Below are 14,698 nucleotides of genomic sequence, written 5' to 3' on the forward strand. Positions count from 1 at the left end.
TTAAAATATATGAGCATACATGATTTTCCATACAAAATCTCTTCGGCATCATTTAGAAAACATATGCATGCGCTGGAAGTGAGAGAGGGAGACAAAGAATATGTGTGTGTAGGTATTTCGAGTTTTGAGTACCAGATGGCGCAATATTTATAACCTAATCGCAGCGTATTTAAATTATGAAGTACATATGTCGATTGCAGTTAATGTGGATCTGATGCCGTTAACAAAAAATGCCTTCATGTATTGTATTTATACATTGGACATACAAACTTAGATTTGATCTAACCCTGGTATTTGTGTATTAGGGAGTTAACAAAATCAAGATAGGAGGTTTAAAACTATTAAATTGAAGTATACACAACTCTGGAATAATAAAAGGCAATAATTACCGATTATTTTCTGCTCAAAAAATAAAAGGCAAATTTTAACTTTTATTTTTGCCTTAAAAAAATAAAAAAGCAGATATAATCGGTATTATTTGCTCAAAATGATAAAAGTCAAATTTTTAAAGCTCATGGAGGAATCACAATCTACAATGTGAGATGGGTCTAAAGGTACCTTTGAAAAAGCTATAGCATAATTTATTAATTATGTAAAATAACTTTTATTTTCAGTCTCTGTTAAAAAGTATTTCATTTAGTATTTTTATTTCAGTATAAATGTCATCCATTTTAATAAAAATTTTTGGTGCGAATTACTGAAATATGTTTATATTTATAATTGAAGTAATATAGTATTCTTGCGTACTATACTTTTTCCAACAGTATATAGTACGCCGACCGGAAAATAGTATAATAGTACGATTGGAAACCCTAGTCAGAGGAAAGAGGCTGCGGTTGGAATATATTTTGCAGAGGGCTGCCACCTTGTTACAAACTTAGATTGAATATAAGAAATAGGTAAATTAAGCTACTTCAGTATTATGAATATAAATCAAAATTGTTTTGAAGAAACTTGATTTCCAAACTGCATGTAGGAGGGTTGCCACCTGATTTTATAATAAAATTCAATTTGAATTCAGAGGATTAGATAATTAAAATATGTATCGCAATACAAGTGTCAGCCAAAAAAGGTTTCATAACGTTTTGGTTTAAAAATAATTCTAAAAGGATTGCCATCGGTTTGAAAAGGCGAATTAAATTAAATTATATAAAATATTGGCACCAAAGAAAGGAGTATTAAGACATATTTAGTTTGAGCATTTATAATATTAAATAAAATATTAAACTAAAATTACGTAATAAGTCAAATGAATTATAAGAGTATGGCTATAAATTGACATGGGTTAAAAACGTTTTTTCTGAAAATTATATAAGAGGGTTGCCATATGTTTTAGTAATAAAATTAATCTTGAATTAAGGGAATTAGGTACACAATTTAAATATGTAACGCAATATGTGTGTCAGTCGAAAAACATTTAGTAAGGTTTTAGTTTTAAATATTGTGGACAGTGTTGCCACCTCTTTTGCAAATATAATTTAATTAAAGTATGCGTAAGTTAAATGTAATATTATAATATGACGAGAAACGAAGGTGTGTATAGTTAAATATGTAGAAAATTAAAGAGGGCTGCCACCTGTTTTAAAAGGTAAACTTAAATTATTTAATGAGTTAAAGTAATTATTAAAAATATGGGTATCAAGTGAAATGGGTTTAGACAGGCTTCATTTTTGAACTGTATATAGAAGCATTTTCACTTTTCACGTTAAAAAAAATATAATTTAACTTATTCCATTCATCAGGCACAAGAAATATGTACACNATGGGTATCAAGTGAAATGGGTTTAGACAGGCTTCATTTTTGAACTGTATGTAGAAGCGTTTTCACTTTTCACGTTAAAAAATATAATTTAACTTATTTCATTCATCAGGCACAAGAAATATGTACATNCTTTTCACGTTAAAAAATATAATTTAACTTATTCCATTCATCAGGCACAAGAAATATGTACATATGTAAGTATCTCAATATCAGACGCAAGCTATCTGTTTATTTCTTAACTATATTTAGGAGGGCTACCAGCTGTTTCAGAAGTCTTGGCTGACTTATGCACAAATCCGAAGACGAAGATAATGCGAAGACGAGCACGAACACGAAGAAGTGCACTAATACGGGGACCTAGGCTAATATATAAAGTAATACAAATTCCNATGTAAGTATCTCAATATCAGACGCAAGCTATCTGTTTATTTCTTAACTATATTTAGGAGGGCTACCAGCTGTTTCAGAAGTCTTGGCTGACTTATGCACAAATCCGAAGACGAAGATAATGCGAAGACGAGCACGAACACGAAGAAGTGCACTAATACGGGGACCTAGGCTAATATGTAAAGTAATACAAATTCCTGTAGNCGAACACGAAGAAGTGCACTAATACGGGGACCTAGGCTAATATATAAAGTAATACAAATTCCTGTAGTATGAAAGGAAATAAAAATGAATCGAAGTAGTGATACACGTCATGGCATATATGTATCTATTTATACGCTGATATTACAAATCATTGAAGTTAATGTGGATCTGCTTATCTATTGCTAATTATATTAATCATTCACAATTCATATTAATTTATTAAATTCAATTCAGTAAAAACAAAATGAATATTTCATGCACCGTTTTTGNGAAAGGAAATAAAAATGAATCGTAGTAGTGATACACGTCATGGCATATATGTATATATTTATACGCTGATATTACAAATCATTGAAGTTAATGTGGATCTGCTTATCTATGGCTAATTATTAATCATTCACAATTCATATTAATTTATTAAATTCAATTCAGTAAAATCAAAATGAATATTTCATGCACCGCTTTTAACATGAATGTGATCTTAATAATATTCTAATGTATTTACGTTTACGTTTAGCGGCTGTGTCGGGGCCACAGGTCAATACGAAGGCGCAGGGTTATTTATTCACGAGGAAGATGTGGTTTAAAACAGTGTTTATCGCAGACGCTGCTTGGATGACATGTTTTCCATTTGAATGCAGTAAGTCTGGTTTTAATATCTTCTCCACAGTACTTCTAAGGTCGCCAAAATGGTCAGAAGCACTTTAGCGGTTAGCGAGTAAATATGCTGTTATAGTAACCACATAAGCCCAAGGATTCCCTCGCGACTTCTAGCATCGCTTTAGTAAACAACTAAAAGGCGTAAAGTTCCTATTTGCCCCAGTCACAGAATCGCATGTAGCATTTATTAAGGAGTCTANTTATTTATTCACGAGGAAGATGTGGTTTTAAAACAGGGTTTATCGCAGACGCTGCTTGGATGACATATTTTCCATTTGAATGCAGTTAGTCTGGTTTTAATCTGTTCTCCACAGTACTTCTAAGGTACCAAAAATGGTCAGAAGCAGAAGCCGCCCCTACTATTTAACTTCCAAGTTTAGTAGGAATTCATCAGCGTCTTTATATGGATGTATGTAGCATTTATNAAGGATTCCCTCGCGACTTCTAGCATCGCTTTAGTAAACAACTAAAAGGCGTAAAGTTCCTATTTGCCCCAGTCACAGAATCGCATGTAGCATTTATTAAGGAGTCTATAAGGATGCATTATTTATTATATATTAAGTCTGTAAAATCAATAAGGTTTGCTATGCGGTAATTTACAGTCGATATTTTCACTAATTAATGTCCATAAGTATAACCTTTAATATATTAATGAATTTGTGACTCGCTGAGATATTTTCTTTTGCGTTTTCAGTACCCTGAAACAGNCACTAATTAATGTCCATAAGTATAACCTTTAATATATTAATGAATTTGTGGCGTGCTCAGATATTTTCTTTTGTGTACTTCTAGACAGTCTTTGTTTTTAGTACTCCGAAATAGGAGAAGTATCTACTAACTGTTAAATAAGTGCCAAATATATGAATAAACATGTATATGAGTAAACATGCATATGTTTTACATGAACCTTTTTTGTATACTGGTAGTAAGTCAACAAGATCCAATTAAAGAGGTAGGAAATTATTTCTGTCTGAAAGGACTGTTAATCTAGGTCTGATACATATTTGGGTTCCTCTTTTAATTCCGAAAGAATAATTAATAACGCGTAGTTGAATNCAAGTTTTTCGTGCAAAGAAGGATGGGCAGCTAAGCAAAATATTCTGTATCTACTTACTGTTAAATAAGTGCCAAATTATATTAAGAATCGGAAAACAACATGTATATGAGTAAACAGGCATATGTTTTACATGAAGTTTTTTTGTATACTGGCAGTAAGTGTACATAGTCAACAAGATCCAATTAAAGCGGTAGGAAATTGTTTCTGGCTGAAACGATTGTTAATCTATCCTCTTTTAATTCCGAAAGAATAATTAATAACGCGTAGTTGAAGTCGTGCGAATACCACAAACATCTTAGTGTAACTTAAAACATACTCCCTGCACTTACCAGCTTTCCTTTGCAAGACTGCTTTAATAGACCCTCCTCTGCGCAATTTCGTATCAACTCAATGCTCGCTGTATCGGCCATATATTGCATAGTTAGATTAGGCATATCCTTAAGTATACAAGCATCAGCCCAGGAAGGCACTGGAATGGCAACAAACGAAAATCGAAGTGAACAAGACTACTAAAACTAGCAACAAAAACGCGAAAGTAGAGCAACGAAAATGTTGAATTTTCATTAAGTGCACCGAACATGTGTATATATGTATATATGTATGTATGTATTTATTTACATAGACAACACACCCATACACATCATAGATGTACATAGGCGTACTATTAAGTGTGCNGTATATATGTATATATGTATGTATGTATTTATTTACATAGACAACACACCTATACACATCATAGATGTACATAGGCGTACTATTAAGTGTGCCAACACTTACATACGGCACATGTTGTGGACTGCGCTACGCAACCACAGGTACACTTACCCGGCATTTCGCAGAGGAACGATGCGGTCTCGGGGCCGCCGCAGCGCAACGCATGCCAGCGATAATCGCGTATAGGATCGATGACGGCGCAGAGTGGTGCATCCATTAGTGGCAACGATTCGGCCCAATAGCCAGTGTCGGTGACCAGTGGGCGGGAGTTGCTGAAAATAGAGAAGGAGATGAAGTAGAAACAAGATGGAAAATTAAGTTGCACTAAATGGGTGCAGTGGCATGTTCAAACATGTGTGTGACCCTGCGCACGTGCTATTAGAAAGCACATAAATTGAGGTCTACTTTTAGGCGGACAGTGCATTGAATTCCCTCTGCAACAGCGGTGCTTAGAAAATGCTAAGCTTTTGCAGCGGATTTCAATCGAAAACTTTAATGGTGGGGCATGACCTGATAAAAATACTACGTACACAAATTGAAACATACAAGCAGTTGCGTGTTTGAACGTGTTTGTGAATACGACCGTGGGCATGAATCGCTATTCCAAGATAAACGACGGTGAGGTGCGGATACATTTTTACATATTATATATGTTCATATTTATTTACGGGTATGTCCGTTAGATGCCATAATGCTTAGAATGTTTTTGTTATGCTTTAGGTTTATTATTTTCACAAGCGGTACACGTTATATTAATTGTTGTTTGTAGAAAAAAATTATTTTTTGATACTGGGCCATTGGATACACATATGTAGAATAAAAACTAGGGATCCGTATGATATGTCAAAAAAATATCGAAACCTAAAATGACGAAAAACTAAAAAACTAAAAGCCAGATTACACCGAATAGGTCAGTAAAATTAGACTTTTTCTCATCAACAATTTCAATAGGAACTTGGCCCAATCAAATAAAAAAAAAATCATACAAAGGTTGTAGAGGATGAAATTCTCTACATCATTGGTCTATGAATTTGCTACGTATTTTCAAAAGAATTTATTGAAAAATGGCGAAAACCGTGAAAATATAAAATTTTTTCGCAGTTTTTGCAAAATTTTTAAATAACAATTTTTTTTATCTAATACGTAAAAACTGGGGGAAATTGAATTCTTTAAACATTTTTATAGAATCATTAGTTTAAAAAGCAAAATAAGCTTGCAAATTGCAAAAAGCCCAAAAAAACAAAATCCAAGATGGCGGAATGTTCCCTTATGAAATTTAGACACAAGACTATGGATAAGTGATATACTTGCCAAATAGATGTTAACTGCATCAAAAGTTCGCTACTTAAAAAAAATTGTTTTCCTCTTACTAACTCTACAGAATTTTCCTTTTTATTTGCTACACGTATTATTATTATACATTACGCAGTCAGTTTCACTGCACTGGCCCATAGTTTCGAGAGTATATAGATTTTTTCGTGTGTTTTGAATTTTTTGGCATAAAAAGTGTTGCTATTTTAAACAAATTGGCTACCATATCAAATCAATATTTTTTATTCAAAATTGTCTTCATGCAAAAATTATAAAAAGAGTATCAAAAACAGGTAGGATTTTTAAATTTTGTTAAAGTTTATGTTAATATATCCTCCAAAAATCTGCAAAAAACGCAGTTTTGAAAAAAGTGTTGGTAAGGGTCTTTGTGAAAAAAAGAAACGATATAAAGGTATATATATTTTTAATTTTCCTTTTCAGCACTTTTAACATTTTTTTTTTTACAATTGCCTAAGCCTTGTTCTTTTGCTTGATTCTGTTTGGTTAGTTAAACATTTTTGTGAGCGGACTTTTTAAATGTTGCAAAAATTCTTGTTCAAGGAAAAAAAAGTTGTGTGGGGAAAACAAATAAAGAGTATGACTGATTCATAGTGTAAATTGATGTGTTTTTAAGTTTTGGCAAACATTACTATATTTAAGAATTATTTTTCAATACTTACGACCACATAAAACGTTCCGAGCTCTGCGGTCGCATCAAACCTATCCAAACAATATCGTTGACATCCAGTTCTCGCAAAAGATCTCTCGTTGCATCGAATTGGAAGCTGTTGTCAACTGAAAGTAAATTTATAGCTTTAGATTAGCTTTTTAAAAAAGTGAGTACATTTTTATTTACAACTTTAAAAAAGTATTTAATCTATACTATAATAAAACTGTATAAGAATAAAATACAGTTTTTAAATTAATGGCTTGTCCAAGTTAAAAGTAAAGGTCATTTGAGTGGACTTCACCCAGGGAGAGGAAATATCACGTCGGATTTGTACTGTTACAGTTGCGTAGACTACGACGAGGTGGCGTCATCTCAACACTTTCTCTTAAAGTGTCCAGCTTTTGCGACATTGCTGTCTATGTCAGGTTAAACGGGCAGCACTGAGAAGAGTTCACTCAGAGCACAGACCACAAAGACCCACTGCGATGCCTAGGGGGGATCTTTGAACCACCCTATTCTCTGGCGAATCCTACCAGTCCTTCCAGTGGAGCTTTCCCCAAGGTATTCAGGTTATTGAAGAAATGGTCCCCAAGAAATTTAAGACGTTTTCCTGGGCCATATTCCCATTGGTTCAGTGTCCCGATAGTATTGCTGTGAGAAGCCCAACGTCTGGCTTTGAAAGCCAAATAAAATGAACAAACTTTTTGTTCTTCGTGCGCAGAAATCGCAGGGGAGGTTTCACGATCTGGATCGCTTCTCCAAGCCCCATCTAAGATCCGCTTTTAACACCACTATGCCGCGGGACCCAGTAAAGATTGAATATGTGTTATTGTTTAGCATGTAGGGATTTCGGCATTCTTTATCAAGTTAATCTTCGCCGCCCCTAAGGCTTTGATAGCCGCCTGACTGTCAACAACGAAGGCAAGTTTAGATGGAGCTACGTCGACCATGCTCACCATGGTTGCCGCCATGAAGATTGCATATATCTCAGCCTGAAATAAAATGCAGTGATGTGGGAGTCTATAGGACCCTCTGAGAGATAACTCCTGAGAAAAGACGCCTGTTCTTGGTCAGATATCCATTTTGGAGCCGTCCATGAAAATGGGTAATTCGTCATCGCTGAGAGCAATACTAAGTTCCTTGTTACTTCTGTCGAGAAAATGGACTACGAAATTTCGATTGAATTCAGTTTTTGAGACCTGATAGTAACAGTTACTGTCGATGTGCAGAGCAGGAATTCGTTAAATACGACGCTCCACAGCAGGGGAGATCACATCGACCTTGAGGGGTTCCACGTGTGGATGTTTTCCTTACTTTTATTATTTCCAAGGAGCCATTGATGCTTCTCGTACTTAACATATTGTCGTTCCGGAGAGTGATCAGTGGGTCCAGTCCTACGGCTACCATAGAGCAGTATATGGATGCCAAACTAACATTGGTAAAGGCGCCTTCCACGTCCAAAACGGCTGTCAGCGCGTAATCTTTGTGGTTAGGTGCTTACTATATACTCCAAATCAATTTCGTGCAGGGCTTTTTTAACCGCCCTACCTTTGCGGATCGTTAGTCAGGGAGTCATCGTGGCACTTTTTCGTTGTAGCACGCCTGGAAAGATTCCACCCGAATCTGGAGATTTGCAGTGTTGGAAGGATCTGATAGCCCAAGCTACTTTATCTGCAAAGCTGATTTTGTCAATTGGACTGCCTTGCCCATGGATACTAGGGAGTTTTGTCGCAGCAGTGACAGTGTCCCCTGTGTCACCGAATGCAGGGAAGTGGGCCCCCATCAGGTGATCTACTGTCCCAAGGCTGCCTTCATTGTGCCCTCCTCCTGGTTTTTCTAGGAAACTGCGAGGAGCAACTCATTGAATTTGCGGCGATAATCGTCCTAATCCTCCGCGTCCTTAGGGAACTTCACTCTATTGAAAGCCGTAGTAGCTGCTGTCCTAAGCTGCCTTAGTTCCGCCATCCGCCACCTTGTGTGTCGCCTTGAAGGATTTCGATAAGGTTTTTGTATCGGTTTGCTTAGGTAATTGGAGAATACGATGCGACAGCGATCAGAAAAAGAGAATTTTGTCGATACGTGCCTCAACTCTAAAACTGCTGTCTAATCATCGCATGTTTTAACCAACCCAGAAAAGTTCTCTGAAACCTACATTTTTAGCCTGCGTAACCTGTGTCTAGGCCCATAATGTTTTTCGCTGTAGCTGAACAGTTACCTTTTTTAGTGGTTTCATAAATGAGCATTATGTACTTATGATTAAAGTGTTCTCCTCCCTTCAAAGCTACCCTAACCTAACGAATTTCAACGAATAAGAGCTGAAGCTGAATTCAGTCGTGAAATGGCATAAGTATTGTATCCCTTCTGTGAAATCCCGACTCGCAACCCTTTTATTACAGCTGTGTACCCCTTGCTGTATTTTAAACCTTTGTACTTTGTTAATACACATACATAGTATTATAATATTACTAGATTTTGAATTTACAAAAATATGCAAACAATTTCTACATTTTCCATGCCAATGATTGTATAAATGTACCTGAGCTACTTCCACCGATATATGAATTATGGAAACACATTAAAAATTACATTAATTCATTTCTAGATGTACACAAGAGGATTTTGGGAAGTTTTAAATATGCAGGTACATAAATACCCAGTGGGAAAATGTAATCTATGTATAGTGATCGAAAAAGTAATCAGTAAAACAACTCTTTTCACATTCGAAAATGCATTTTTTTCCCAGGGCGATGTCCAAAGGAAAGTGGTTCATTCAATTTTGCATTACTAGTAGCGAGAAATGAATGTGTTTTAATATGCAATTTTTGGAACTTTTTGAATACATTTGAATGCTGATTACATAGTTAGCAGTAGTATTATCGAGAACGCATAAGAAATACATTATATTATTTATCACGCATGTAATGCATTACTACTTTTCCGACTGGATAGTATTCGAAATTTGTATTAAAAATCCGAATTGGTACAGCTGTACCAATGATGTTAATACAGGTACATATATATCTATGTATGTACCTTAGCCACTCTTACTTACTTATGAGTAATATAAAATATTCAATCAATTCAATCGTTAATGCACAGATGGGATATTAAAAAGTCTCAGCTCTGCAAATACAAAATTTAGGAAAATTCAATAAATTTTCATCACAACCTCAAAATTTGTGTGTATGCAGTTTTAGTCTATTGAAGTGCAAGTTTGAGAGTTTTTTTTTGTAACGAATTTTTGCAAATCTGCAAAAGCAGTCTCCAAAAGAAAAATTTAAAAAATCAAACTCTCAGACTCTTAAGCTGATTGAAACTGTTACTTCTTTAAACTAAAATTTTATGGGGTATAAAACTGCATACCAAAAATATATCAAGATTCAGATTTAAAAGTTCAATTTCGATGAAAGTTTGTTGAATTTTCCTAAATATTGTATTAAGTTTGAAATTGTGATTTATTTGTGTTTGGTTAAAGCTTGGTATTTTTTATCAAAAACGTGGTAATTTATTTGAGTCAGTTAAAGAGTGAGTTAATGATAAGTAAGTAATCCGCATTTCGCTCGGAATCTACTTTTTCCAAATTGGAATGCTTTTTAGGAGCTTTTCTTGTCACTCACTACTTACTTTGTGACATCAAATTATCTTTTATGTCATCATCAATATGCCAGATTTTGCCATAAAAACGTAAGGTTGCAGAGGTATTCAAATTATCAAAATTCGCTGGCACAATTTTCAAAATGTTTCCTTGTATTTTCCCCTCAGTTGTGTGGCCTTCATCACCGTTGACAAACAAAAATGCCGTTAGCGCAAAGGAGCTGTCATGAAGCATTATTGGTGTTAGTTTGTACTGCGAATTTGTGTTATTGATAGGTCAAACTTTGTTGGCGTCTGTTGACATTTTAAGTGATAAAATGTAAAATCGAAAAATTCAAAGAGAATTTGGGTAAGAGTTAGCCAGGTTGTGCCTTTTTTAGGTTTTCACTGAAATTATCTATGCGCGTTTGTAGATATTTTGTTTATTATTTTCTGCTAGAGGCAGTGGAATTTGACAAACACTAACTGAATTCTTCGTTAGTATTTTTGTTGTGCTGCTGCTGCTACGCTCAACCAACTGGAAATCTCGTTTGCCTGAAGCCAAGTGACGCGTACTCTTAGTGGTCAACAGGGCGTATGAATTTTATATTTTCGGATTTTTTATTTTTTTTTTTGTCATAGCATTTGAAGCAACCCTCTTTGCTAGTGTCGATCTCTATGCTCGTGTGCTTCTAACTATGCATGTACTTATTTATGTGGGCGCTTGTGCGATGAAGTCCATTTTTACAGATGTGCGAGCGTGTTTGTTTTGTGAATTTGCATTTGTATGCGCCCGGAGTGCTTGTCTGTTTGCGCATTTCGTCGTTGAACATTTGCATATCTAGTTTATTTATTTTTACCGAGCACACAGCCACCAACTGCTGGCCATTTTCTACACCGATTTTCTGCTCTTCCTTTTTTCATATGCACATTTTTGTTTTTACACTGTTTTCGTATGCCCTGCCAGCATATTTGCATTTTTAATTTTTGTGTCACCGCCACCGATTTCGTAGCCACTAACCAATGTTTGCTTTTGACGCTTTTATTTCTGCACATTTTTTCGGCGAAAAACTTCGCCTTCTTCCGGCTAGTGTCTTCAGTTTATAGCATAGAATGTCTGAAAGTGATTTCCTTCTTGGGTGGCTTTATAATTTCACATCGTTTGCTCTCTTGAGTGGGGTCAAGCTGATTTTTAGATAACTTTAGACTTTTCTTAGAATTAAGTTTTGCTTAAGGCTGATTTTTACTTTGCATATCATATATCTTAATCGAAATTGCTTTATATCTGTTATTCCTTTATTTACCTGTCACTAGATTGGCATGATGAAATTGGCATACAGCATCTGCCTCAAACCAAGATATTCGATCACGGAAGAAGCGATAGAAGACATTAAGTCCCTCTTGTGGCATAGTCCAAGTGTTGCTAACATTGACCTGAAAAGTCAAAGAAAATTGAAAATAATAAAGTTAAAGTACTTATTCTGTTTAATTCAGATTTAAAAATATGTTCTTGAAATTTATAAGTCTATTTTGGCACCACCTCTCGGGTAAACATTTTTCAAAAATATTGTTAATATAAGCAAAATTTGACTAAAATTAAGGCCATTTATCCGCAGTTCCACTGCGGTGGGTTCAGCCGAGCAAATTTTCATACTAATATTGCAGTACTGTACTAATTTGTTTAACACTAGGAAGACTAAAAAATCGACATACATGCATTGAAAGACGGACAAGGGTCATTTGACCAAGTCACTTTAAAATTAATTTTAGTAAAAAAAAACTTATAATTTTAAATAACAAACTGTTTATTAATTAAATTATTAATTTAATAATAACATAGTATTTAAATTTAATTTTATAATTTCATATCATAGTAAATAAGTATACCTGTTTGCAAAGAGGGTCAAATGACCCCTTTAAATTTTTTAACGAAGATGTACTTCTTATTTAAGTTTGTAAGACATCAGTAAAATTGGAATGCTTTCCAACTAAATTTTATTTTTTAGAAATATAACTGGAAGAATAAATATTGGCAGTAAAATATTAAAATCTGCCTAGCGTTAGTAAAACTTGACTCCAAGCAGAAAGTTTTCTTTAAGACATGATAATTTGGAAGGACCTTAATATTAATGAAAAAATAATAAAACTGCAAAATTCGTAAAACATTCTGTGGCATTTGCAATGGTTATTTAAGGCTCAGTTGGTCTAGAAATTGTCAATGATTACTCATCACGTCAACTTAGCCAGAAGCGAAAATAACATAACATAAAAAAAAAACATAACTTAACTGGCAGAATAAATATTGGCAGTAAAATATTAAAATCTGCCTAGCGTTAAGTAAAACCTGACCCCAAGCAGAAAGTTTTCTTTGGGAAATGGTAGTAAAAATCTTGTCCACTAACCTTCTGCGGATTGAGAAAGTCGTCTTAATGTTAATGAAAAAATAATAAAACTGCAAAACTCGTAAAACATTCTGTGACATTTGCAATGGTTATTTAAAGCTCAGTTGGTCTAGAAATTGTCAATGACTACTCAACACGTCAACTTAGCCAGAAGGGAAAATATTTTGTTTTGGTATTTTCCTTTTTAGCTGATTTCCACTTTGCCACCTACCCAGCAAACATTTGGAGTCATAAATGAGTCTTTACGGAGTCCTATTTCAGCCCCTTACGCTCTTAGTGAGCTCATTTAAGAGTCCCATATGAGGGTGTTTCCCTTCCTCCGAAGGTCGACTTATATGAGCTTAAATTCATACATTAAATTAGCCTCAATATGAGTCATATAGAGTCCAATATTGGGCTCAAATGCGAATTATTTTGGATCCTTTAAAAAAAAAATTTTGGCTTCATATATGAATCATTTTAGACTCTTTTTGAAAATTTTTTTGAGATAGAGCGTTTTCGAACTGGCTGCCGAGATAGGTCGATCTTCCACTCAGCAGTCGATATATACATTCCAACATGCATTTAATAGCAGCAGTGGCAGCTAAATTTGGTTTATTTTTTGTTTTCTAATTGTTTTCAAGTTCTGTATAAACAAGTTTAGATATAAATTTCAAGTCTTTATTGTTTGTATAGTGGTACAAGTTGCTGGCTCATAACTTGGATCATATATGATTCCTAAATGATTCATTTAAGAGTCACACATTTTTCACTTTTTAAGCTATATTTCTTACCCACCGAGGACTCCTTTCGGACTCATATGTTCTGAGCGCTCAGAATATAATTGCGGGGTAAGCGGGAAAAAATCGAAAAATTCGTAGTCTGCAATGTGGATGTGTTTGGTAGTTTTGTAAAAGCAATTTATCCACTAAAAAGAATTAATGGTAAACATAATTTACGCCCTTTAATGGCAAACATCGCCTATGACGCTACATTTATAAAAAAAAATTATATTTCGCCTTTATAAAAAAAAAAAAAATTCATAATTCATTCATTCATAAAATATAATATAGGTTTATAGAGTTCTATAAAAAGACATTTTCCTACAAATTTTCATTTTCGTCAAATTGTTCGCAAAACGTTGAACACAACATTTTGGGCTGTTAAAGCAAAGCAAACCTCCATACAAATCAGAGCGATTCGATCTTTATTAAACGATTTCGTACTATTTTGACTTTACAGGATTTTCGGTGCTTCTTTTGGACTTAGCAAATTTTGCTTTCATTTAATATAAACTAGAATAAACAAGATAAGTACCTTTATCCCTTTCAAAATAATGCATATTTAATTTAGTTTTAGCCTTCTGTATCAAAGTATTAGTCTCCATAAAAAGCGGACTTAACAACTTTTAAATCTCAGCTTGCGATGTGTACTATGAAATTGCATTTTTCTTTGCTTCAGTCATTCTATTTATAACACAAGTTATTTACTGAGTGCTTTCCTTTGGCGATAATTATTTCCTCCACCTTTTGTTATTATTTTATTTTCATCGTTATCGTTAATCCTAGGCAACCGCAATATTTACCTTCATTTCTTTTGAATTAAATATTCTTTTCTTAATTTTTGTGCTTTGAAATTTTTTCAATATACAAGCGCAACTTTGTTCAAAGTTTGTATAACTTAAGAGTAAACCAAAAGTGTGGGTATAAAAAATAAATTACTCTAACAAAGCGAGGGGCAACGGAAGGATAGGAAATGAGAAACGAAGTAATGGAAAGTGTTAAACAAATAAATTGAAAGGGAAAAGCCAACAAGTTATCCTTTGTTCCAGCGTATATTCGCAAAAAAATCCTTTATTTTGTTGCCAACAGAGTTGTTGTTTTGTGTGTAGTATTTAGAGCTGAAGCTTCGTTTAACGGAAAAAAAGGGTTACGGGGATAAGAAAAACGAATTAAAAAGGGCTAAAAACTAAGAGTGAA

At 34.2% G+C, this 14,698-nt stretch overlaps 1 protein-coding gene across 3 annotated transcripts in view; it reads right to left on the reverse strand.

Moving 5' to 3' along the window:
* Nucleotides 1-14,698, reverse strand: part of LOC108365336 (mucin-5AC) — a 62,449-nt gene that overhangs the window by 10,762 nt on the left and 36,989 nt on the right. For all 3 annotated transcript variants that reach the window (XM_017619333.1, XM_017619335.1, XM_017619334.1), the window contains 4 exons: nucleotides 11,643-11,772; nucleotides 6,776-6,890; nucleotides 4,896-5,056; nucleotides 4,400-4,539 (listed from right to left, as the gene is read on the reverse strand). In XM_017619333.1, coding sequence (XP_017474822.1) covers nucleotides 4,400-4,539; nucleotides 4,896-5,056; nucleotides 6,776-6,890; nucleotides 11,643-11,772 — 546 coding nt within the window. The remainder of the gene's footprint in view (nucleotides 1-4,399; nucleotides 4,540-4,895; nucleotides 5,057-6,775; nucleotides 6,891-11,642; nucleotides 11,773-14,698) is intronic.

The sequence above is a fragment of the Rhagoletis zephyria genome, unplaced genomic scaffold (genome assembly GCF_001687245.7).
Source record: "Rhagoletis zephyria isolate East Lansing unplaced genomic scaffold, Rhagoletis_zephyria_1.1 Rzeph_scaffold_01840, whole genome shotgun sequence".
NCBI lineage: Eukaryota > Metazoa > Arthropoda > Insecta > Diptera > Tephritidae > Rhagoletis > Rhagoletis zephyria.